The sequence below is a fragment of the Haliotis asinina genome, chromosome 4, assembly GCF_037392515.1.
Source record: "Haliotis asinina isolate JCU_RB_2024 chromosome 4, JCU_Hal_asi_v2, whole genome shotgun sequence".
Taxonomy (NCBI): domain Eukaryota; kingdom Metazoa; phylum Mollusca; class Gastropoda; order Lepetellida; family Haliotidae; genus Haliotis; species Haliotis asinina.
This window is the reverse complement of record NC_090283.1, coordinates 15,305,909-15,314,973: the sequence shown is the minus strand read 5'-3', so window position 1 is coordinate 15,314,973 and position 9,065 is coordinate 15,305,909. Positions and strand designations below refer to the sequence as shown.

At 39.6% G+C, this 9,065-nt stretch overlaps 1 protein-coding gene across 1 annotated transcript; it reads right to left on the bottom strand.

The window, feature by feature from the left end:
- Nucleotides 1-287: 287 nt before the first annotated feature.
- Nucleotides 288-8,512, bottom strand: LOC137280792 (uncharacterized). The gene is made up of 7 exons (XM_067811999.1): nucleotides 8,298-8,512; nucleotides 6,564-6,624; nucleotides 4,995-5,167; nucleotides 4,333-4,505; nucleotides 3,511-3,703; nucleotides 2,875-3,022; nucleotides 288-498 (listed from the first exon to the last, which is right to left on the bottom strand). The coding sequence occupies exons 1-7, from the start codon at nucleotides 8,509-8,511 to the stop codon at nucleotides 288-290; spliced, it is 1,173 nt and encodes a 390-aa protein (XP_067668100.1). The 5' UTR covers nucleotide 8,512.
- Between the last annotated feature and the right edge of the window lie 553 nt (nucleotides 8,513-9,065).

Here is a 9,065-nt window from a genome sequence, read left to right as displayed (position 1 = left end):
ATTACATCTGGTATTACGTCATGATTTTTCATACAAATGGAATCGTATAACGGGCCTCTGTGGTTGTTTGGTGAAATACTAAAATTGCGACAGACCCATTTGGTGTTCATTTCTTTATATTCTTCACCCTATATATTTTACAATATTTTCAGTGGATTTTGATATTTAAACATTCCAGAGATAATTGTCAATTTGATAATGAATGACCTCTATATACATAAAACAGCGAATCACATTCACTCTTAACAAAATACAGTTTCCAGAAGCTATGTCGTACAGATTTCTAGTTAGCTTTGTTTGGTGACAATCATCAACTCACTGACAAGCTTGTCGACTTCACTGATGACCTCCTCAGGGGTGACCTCCAGCTGTGCCAGCTTGTCCATGACCCCCTGCAGACCTTTGACCAGGAAGCCGAACACGTTCCTCATCTCACCCGTCAGTGTGTCCACAACTTTGTGGAGGGAGGACTCCACGTTCTGGAGCATGGCGGGGAGCCTTCAAGAAACAAAGGAATTGGATGAGGAGGGGTAAGCATGACATTGTCGTATCTGTAGATTAACATTTACAACATACACATGCGTTGGTTTTCAAAACAAAATTCTTCTGCAACTGGTTCGTCACCCCGTCTCTAGAGAATAAATTAAGAATTTATGCCCAACGTTAGATTGCAGTTGTAGCGTATCGATATTTTGAGCAGTTCTTCTTCTCAAATCTCAAAAATCAAAAATGGGTTTTCGATCGGACAATGATAAAATGTTTCGTGAACGAAAATTATATACAATCATTTAATATCGTACGGCCTACCTTCAGACAAGATTAAGTTTATTTCATAAACTGTGATATTCCCATGCACATCACTCATTTTTTATTGATAATCCGCCACTGCTGTCGAAGCAATCTCAAAGTTTCGCCGTACTTGATGTCATATGTTTTCGATCTTTTCGTTGACTGAATATTTTTAGCAATGTTCTGATAGTACTGTCAAACATTTCAAATTTCAGAGATAATAAAGAATTTGCCTTTCTAAATTTCTTTAAAACAGTTTTAAGTGTAGCCGGGAACAAAACACCTGCGGAAGTAAATTTCCCATGTCATTTATTGTGGTGAGTACCATATGTGACGGAATGCCCTAGCATTCTCCGTCCATCTACTGTACAGCCTTATTATCACTATCTAGAGCCTCAGTATTACTGTCGGTAACTGGTCTTTTTTGCGTTGATAGCCTTTTCAGACAAAATAATATCAACGGCACCAGTGTCTGTTTGGAAATGAATTTTGCAATTCATTGCCGATTTTGCGTAATCTATTTCGCGATTTTGGCGTACCATAAAAATAAATCGACCAGCGTAGTCATGTGAATAGTAACGTGACCTTGTAAGGTAGTATGTACAGCAGGCAGGCGAAACATTAATCTTTGGAGTTAGGTTTTGTATGCGTTTGATTATGAGGCAGATATTGCTTTAATGATTCCCGAGTTAAAATTAATCTTTCGTTGATTTTTAACTCTTGTTGACGCATGAGACTTTGATTCACGGTATACTTATGTCCAACCAATAGCGGGGGTCGTGTTGTTGACATGCAGGTTGCTGCTCATGGATTTTCCAGCATTATCACGGTATAAGTGGGAATCGTAATGGCCGATAGAAAACATATGACGATCGGAAATGTATGACGTCGCAATATATATGTATGCATATATGTATATGTGGTCGGTTGTATTGTCGACAGGGAAATACACACAGACTACTGGTGCATATATCTGCCTCTACGTCAACGCTTGATCTTCATAACCGCTGCCTGACAGCTCGCTGTGTTACATTCTGCATAACTGCTTCTCACCCCCGCACCAAGACTTTAGGATTACATTACTTTAGAATTGACTCAGTAGTATTCTACATGAAACCTCTCTTGTGAATCTGTATAGTTTTGCCTTTGTTTGACTCAATATAAAGAATTAGTGAACATTTCAAACTTCTAAGTGTTATATATTTTGCCGGTTCTGTGGGGATTTCTTACATCTTTTGTCACGGCAATTTTTAACCGTAACATTATCTATAAGTTTGCTTTAACGGACACTTAGTGATTTCGAGTAAAGCGGTTTCAAATAACCACTGATTAGTGAGTGGGAAGAAAGTGGACTTTATAGATTAGATTACTAGTAACAGATTACTTGCCCCATACTGTTGACGTGGCTGCATGCGTGCTTGGCTTGGTGTACTAGTCTACGCTAGCCCAACGAGACACACAAATGACCATTCATGCAATATGCCGAACGGACCGGTCCTTCATTTAGAATAGTGAAACCATGGAACCTCTGCTTTGGACAGAGGGAGGATAACTCATTCAAACCGGAAGGTTTCATGATGATGAACACATCATACCGTAACGACGAAGAATGCCTCTAGTCTACAGATCCTGTAACGATACAGAACCAGTGGGAATCCGGGAAAGATTATAGATGCACAGAGGACAAGGTGTTGACCACAAGGATCTGATCATCAGGTTCTGTGACTTAGCCGACTGCATGTCCTTGTGTCACAATTTCGAGGATCGATGCTCACGGTGTAAATCACTGGATTGTGCAGTTGACTGTTCATAGTTTTCTGTCATGTTGCATGCTTGATGCAGAGTGTGGTAGCAAAATATTTTTGATTAGGTGATCATGATTACGCAGAACCGGGCTAAGGGATTTACCTGGGGTTCAAACTCATAACCACAGGGTTCGTTCAAAGCACATCTGCAAAATGTATTGCAGCTCCAACCTGACTCCATGTTAGAAAACACAAAATGATTCTGACCATTAAAGTTTTATTAGAAAAGGATGAAGCTGGTGATCATGCAAGTGATGAAACAGGGTACAAGTGCATCTACTGGTTAGTAGGGACGGTATCCTTATCGACCAGAGCATGGTCTCCTCCACTCATGGCGTTGACCACCTGTTGGACAATAGTGCCCCCAGCGCTGGTCAAGGTCTGTTTAATCCCTGTAAGAGGATCCTGCATGTTGCTGAGTGTCTGCTCTGAAGAGGGAAAGTCAAACACTGATTAAAGTCACTTGTATCACTGAGAGCAATACCCTGTGTTCAAACAAATAAAATAAACCTAACTTATGAATCGTGTAATAGCTTAACAATCATCATCACAACTTTATGTGTTTCAAATCATCATCATCATCATCATCATCATCATCATCATGGTCTTTAGACATTTCTTGATGGGTCCGAAATCAACGGGTATAATCAGAAGAGACAAAAAGAGTCAACGTATTAGCCAATTCCACTAATTAAATCAATTATGAAGTATTTTTCCTCACCTATACTAAATTCATAGTAGGCAAGATTCCCCAATGTCCACACTACTCGGGGTAAGGGCAACCTCACAGAAATAATTTCTAAATATCATTAAGTCTTCCTTTATTAGGGAAACAGGGGCGAACTTTCATCAATGTGTGCTGTTCTGTGACTGAAAAAGATAAATATATGTAAATGATTCCATCTTTTGATCATACTCATGATATCACCAGCTGCATCCTTCATGGCACTCAGCGCGTTCTTCCCGTGTTCTACGAGCTTCCCCGCGTGCTGGCCGAGTGTGTGCAGGTGTTCCTTGAGCTTCTCGCCCAGTTGGTTCATGGAGTCCTTGGCTGCCGCAGCGAAACCAACTGCACTTGTCTTTATGGCATTTCCGGCTGACGCCGCCATCTTGAACACATTAATAGCATAGGTGAGTGTGTGTGTAACCCCACCAGACATGTCAGAATTCTGTAACAGCTTGTCAACATTTACATCTATTGTGGGACTTTGTCAAGGAGCTGTTTTCACGTCTTTCTGATTGCCAATTTCGAGATTAATGTTGTTATTAAGTTGTGATAAACGTAACACAAACGTCTCACAATGTCACGGCTACCATCGAGGTATTTCCAAATGAAGCCCCTAAACAATGGTATCTGTGTTTCAATGTGGCAGACAATGCCAATTCATTCATTTAAACCACCATTTAACATGGTGTTACACATGTTTCTTCCTTAAACGTGCTCATTCTGTAGCTGGAAAGCACAATACTGTTGTAATATTCAACATGTTTTCGAAAGCGTTTATAATCTTGTAACGATATGAATTTATAAAACTAGCAGAACAGAATTTCGAGATGAAGTTTAGAAAGTCGTCATTGGGTCTGGACACACGCATTGCGTTCTCGACAAATAATAGCGTTTTAAAAATCATCATATAACATTGATAGAGCATTCGGAAATTAGGATTGAACTTGAATCACTCGCAAACATCAAACATATGAATGAATGAAGATGTAATGTTCGATAGGTAATTCGTACCTGTTTGACACCATCCACCATGGGGGAGAAGGCTGATGCGATGGAGCTGCCAACGTGGGAGAAGAAGTCAGTGAAACCGTTCCTCTTGTGAAGCTTGAGAGCCGACCTGATGACGCTCTCGATTCCAGATATCACAGTGGTGAGGAAAGAGTCCACCATGCTGTTGTGCACCCCTGAAGTAATACGAGTGAGTTGTGCGTTATGCCGCACTGACATGTATTTAGTGTTACAATTTTGAGGCTTCTTGTGCAAGGAAATCACACACTGATACAGATGTTCGACTTATTCCGGGAAACTAAACAACATGGGCGTTGTAAAGAAAAACATAGGAAATGAGTGAAAGTAATGAGTAATGTGTAGTGCGTCGCTACAGACTACTTACAACTACAAATGAAACGGTAAGTAGGCCATCAGAGATTTACACAACCATGATCTTCTGCATACTTAAGTTATGTTTGTGATAAAATGTTATACAATATGGCAGTAATAAAATAACATAAGAAACTATTTGTATGTTTAAACATTATTATTTTAAAGTCTCGTAGTAATATTATAACATGAGAAACTGTTTCTATTGAAATTATATTAGGACAAGCATGGGTTTCTGAAGTCCAATGCTAACCCGGATTTTCACAGGTTTTGTTGGACGTTACATAGCTCACCGACAAGAGCATCAATCTTCTTAACAATTTCTTCTGGTGTCATTTCAAGATTGGCAGCCATATTGATAACTTCGCTGAGACTTTGCCGGAACCACGCCATGACAGCCTTAAGTTCCTCGTGACCTTTGTTGATGACACCATGCACATCCTTTTCCAGACTGGCGAACCACTGACTGTCGAGAAAAAAGATAACTAGTTAATATTACATCCTCATATAAAACTTAGTTGTAAACGTTGGTATGGCATTGTGCTGCCTCGTACTTAAAGTGTCCGTTCATTACGCCCATAACTAGGCTTCAAAGCGCAAAGGAACAATAGATGATGGTTTATTCAGCTGTGATCTCAGAAATATTGCTATCAGATAAAACCATACCCATCCACTCTTCATAACGTAGGTACACAGAAAGACGTCCGTTGATGATCCCTATTTGTTTTCAGGTGAAACTTTGATTTGCCAATGCATGTGTTTGTGACCGATGATACGGGGTACGATCTCCTTATAACAAGTGAGTGAGTTAACAATGGTTTTACGCCACTTTACCACTTTCCAGCAACATTTCGATGGGGAACACCAAAAACAACTTAGCACACATTGTAACCATGTAGGGAATGGAACCCGGCTCTGCGACGTGACGAGCGAACGGTATAACCACCAGTATACCCAGATGTCCCTCTTTATAGCAAACATCATTACTATTTCTTAGAAATTCCTAAATACATGGGGAGCGGCGGGGTAGCCTAGTGGTTAAAGCGTTCGTTCGTCACGCCGAAGACTCGAGTTCGATTCCCAACATGGGTACTATGTGTGAAGCCCATTTTCTGGTGTACCCTGCCGTGATATTGCAGGAATATTGCTAAAAGCGGCTTAAAAGTAAACTCACTCACTCACTCCTAAATACATGGGTATCGTGTATTCGGAATTGTACAAGGAGATTTCGCAGTTTATTCTTGTGCACGTGGAAACAGATTTTGACTCGTGTCTGCCTATACACATGACATGTGAAATATGTGACGTGATTTATATCCACATTTTAGTGAAAGAGGGGGTTGTTTCAGCGTTCAATACGTCGTTGAGAACCGTGGCACAGAAATCACATATCCTGCCCCTTTTGTGTCCTCAGGCGATAAGCAGTTAATGCATGTGTCTTCGGAAATTTTTATATGACTATGACCGTCTGTACTTAATGGATTCTGCGTCAAACAATCAAGTGGTTGACATCGGGAGCATCTGTCTACTCATCATAGAACACTAGCGAACCTAGTGACCTCTGACGACAAGTATAGGATGATGTGGACAATTCTAACAAGGATCGATCGTTTCGAGGTAAACACGTGGAAGGCAAAGCGCAGTATTTTCGGAGCAAACATCCCAGCATCAACTTTCAGGTCTTGTTATATGCATATTCTAGGATCATCATATGTCGTATTAAGAAATTTGGTATGTTTTGTGTCGCAAGACAAACTTCATACAGTTGCCCGAATCTTTGTTTCGCAGCCCTTAAATTCTTATGAATCTCAAAGTCAGACTGACTGTAAAATATGTTATGTTGAAGCGTTTGGTATCCTTACCTGATCATATCCGATCTTTTAGCTGGTTTCGCAAGGGCGTTGGCTGTGTTCATCGCCAGAGCTGCAAAATACAGAACACTAGCCTATATAGGCTCACTTCAAATGTGATTCAAAAGCATAAGTTGGCTCCTACGTTTGCAAAAGATATATTATACTTCAGAAAGTTGAAAACAGGTAATTTTGTCTGCACGAAATGTGTATTGATGCTTTCCAGAACAAAATATATTCAAGGTCACAGTTTCAGACAAATAACAAGAACTGCAACACCTTGAGGTATGGGAAAACCAAATTAAGATGACCCGCGATTGCCCTGAAAGCCTGGAAGTGCGTGCAATACCCACAACGAGCCTCGATGTCCCGGAATAGAATTACCTACAGTGCATACCCCCAATTTTTTGGTAAACTTTGGCTACCGTGGAAACATACAATCTTTAATAATCTACAACAGGGATAGGTCACTCCCTTGCTTTCTTTATCATTTGTACTAATTAACGTGTGCCTAGTCATGCTCCAACACACACAGTGACTTGGCTTGTTCCTAGCGCAACTTCAGCTGTGTTTAACAGAACTGCAGCCTATTCATTGTATCAGTCGGAATTTTACAATGAATGAATGAATTATAGTAAGAATTGCGAGCAAGAATTATAAGTGAATGAATGAAAGAAAGAAAAAGAAAAAAGAAGTACATGTGTGAATGAATGAATGAATAAATGATACACCGCGGCCATCCCTCCCAACACATGTTTAAGAACGCAAAAGTATCGCTAGAACTAATGTGTTAACATCAGCTGTCCTTTTAAAAAAAATTCTTTGAGTCATTTTTGTTCACACCAATAATTAATTCAGATATCTTATTGCACGCGAGGAAAGACATGGACGTTAACAAAATGTTAACTGACAGTCAAACATCCTTCAAAAATAGAAAGTGTAAAATTATCACAAAGCGTTATAAACACCTTTCCAGTTTTGACAAATGATAAGATCAACAAGAAATATTAAGATCAACAACAAAGAAAGAAGTTACAGAACTATAACCCTCAAGCATCACCAGCATCAATGGCGGATCAGATCAGATCGGCATATTTTTCACACACATCACATACGCCTTAACAATTTTTCTAAAATCTATCACTGTCACTATTACTTGCAAACACCTTTCACCTGATGGTATAGTCCCTTCATAAAAATTAAAGGTGTGTGTGAAAGAAACACTCGAACAACGTCTTGCAGTATTTCAAAGGCTGGTCAGATCAAATCAGCGATATGTCACATTTTTCACACACCTCAAATACACCCTAACATGTTTTTCGTAGATGATGCAACGATCACTATTACTTAAAAACACATTTCACATAATAGTATATTCCCCTCATAAGAATGAAAGGTGTATGTGAAAGAGGTTTTGGAATAATAACTAGGAACACTCGAACAACGTCGTGTAGTATTAAATTTCAATGGCGGATCAGAACAGATCGGCGATATGTCACATTGTTCACACACCTCAAATACACCGTAACTATTTTCTAAGTCATAAAACTATGACTATTACTTGCAAATACCTTTCAACTAAAGGTATGTTTCCCTTCTAAAAATTAAAAGGATGTGCGAAATAATTTTTTATAGGCTGCGTGGTACAACGTACCCTGGAAGTGAAGTTAGGCTTTGGCGCCTAAAATAACAATGTACCATGACTGCCCCTGTACGACTTGATTGCCTTGAAAACCTATAACGTACCTTGAATTCCTTGAGAGAGTAACATCTTCCCAGCTTGTACCCCAGCATCGAGCAGCTCGCCGCCATGTTTGTCCAGCTCATGCAGAATGGTGTTTCCAGCATTTTTGAAGAAGTCTCCCAGTTTTTGTCCAACGTTATGGAAGAAGTCTTTGACGTTACCGGCGTCTCCCCCAGAAGCCAAGAGAACCAGAGTGAAGAGGACGAGAAGCTTCATTCTAAGACTGACAGGTTAACTCGAAGGTTTAAAACAGTTGTATCACACACAAACATCAAGGATAAACACTGAACTCGGAGTCCCATATCCTGGATAAACATATTACTATCATTTATTCGGACACCACACTTTTATCTGATCAGACCACAACTAAATTGCCGAAATATCAATGAACTCAACAACAGAAGATGCACTAAGTTACATAAGTGCGCACATCAAATTAGCTGTTGTATGGAAATTTACAAACTGTCAAAGCGCTACTTGGTTTGCAATACTTTATAAAGCAGTAAAAAGTTCTAAGCGCAATCAACTGCATTACAAGAAAATGACATGTTTCCAATAAAACTACATTCACGAAACATCTAAAATTTCTTCTGTTCCGCACTATATCTGTATAGAAGAAACATTTCAATTTCGATAGAATTCATTTTATGGTCTCTTGAAGAACGATCCCATGACATTCCTTTAATTTTCGACTTCAAAGTAAGACGAACCCCCAGAGCCATTTTTGAAACAAACTCGATCCCCCAAAACCGTTTTGGGAAAATAGCTTA

Excerpts from the sequence above, each read along its gene's own strand:
- LOC137280792 (XM_067811999.1), bottom strand. The coding sequence starts at position 8,511 with ATGAAGCTTCTCGTCCTCTTCACTCTGGTTCTCTTGGCTTCTGGGGGA. Across the intron at positions 6,625-8,297 it reads ACTCTCTCAAGGAATTCAAG|CTCTGGCGATGAACACAGCC; the intron begins GTACGTTATAGG and ends TGTATTTTGCAG. Across the intron at positions 3,023-3,510 it reads TGCAGCTGGTGATATCATGA|AGCAGACACTCAGCAACATG; the intron begins GTATGATCAAAA and ends TTCCCTCTTCAG.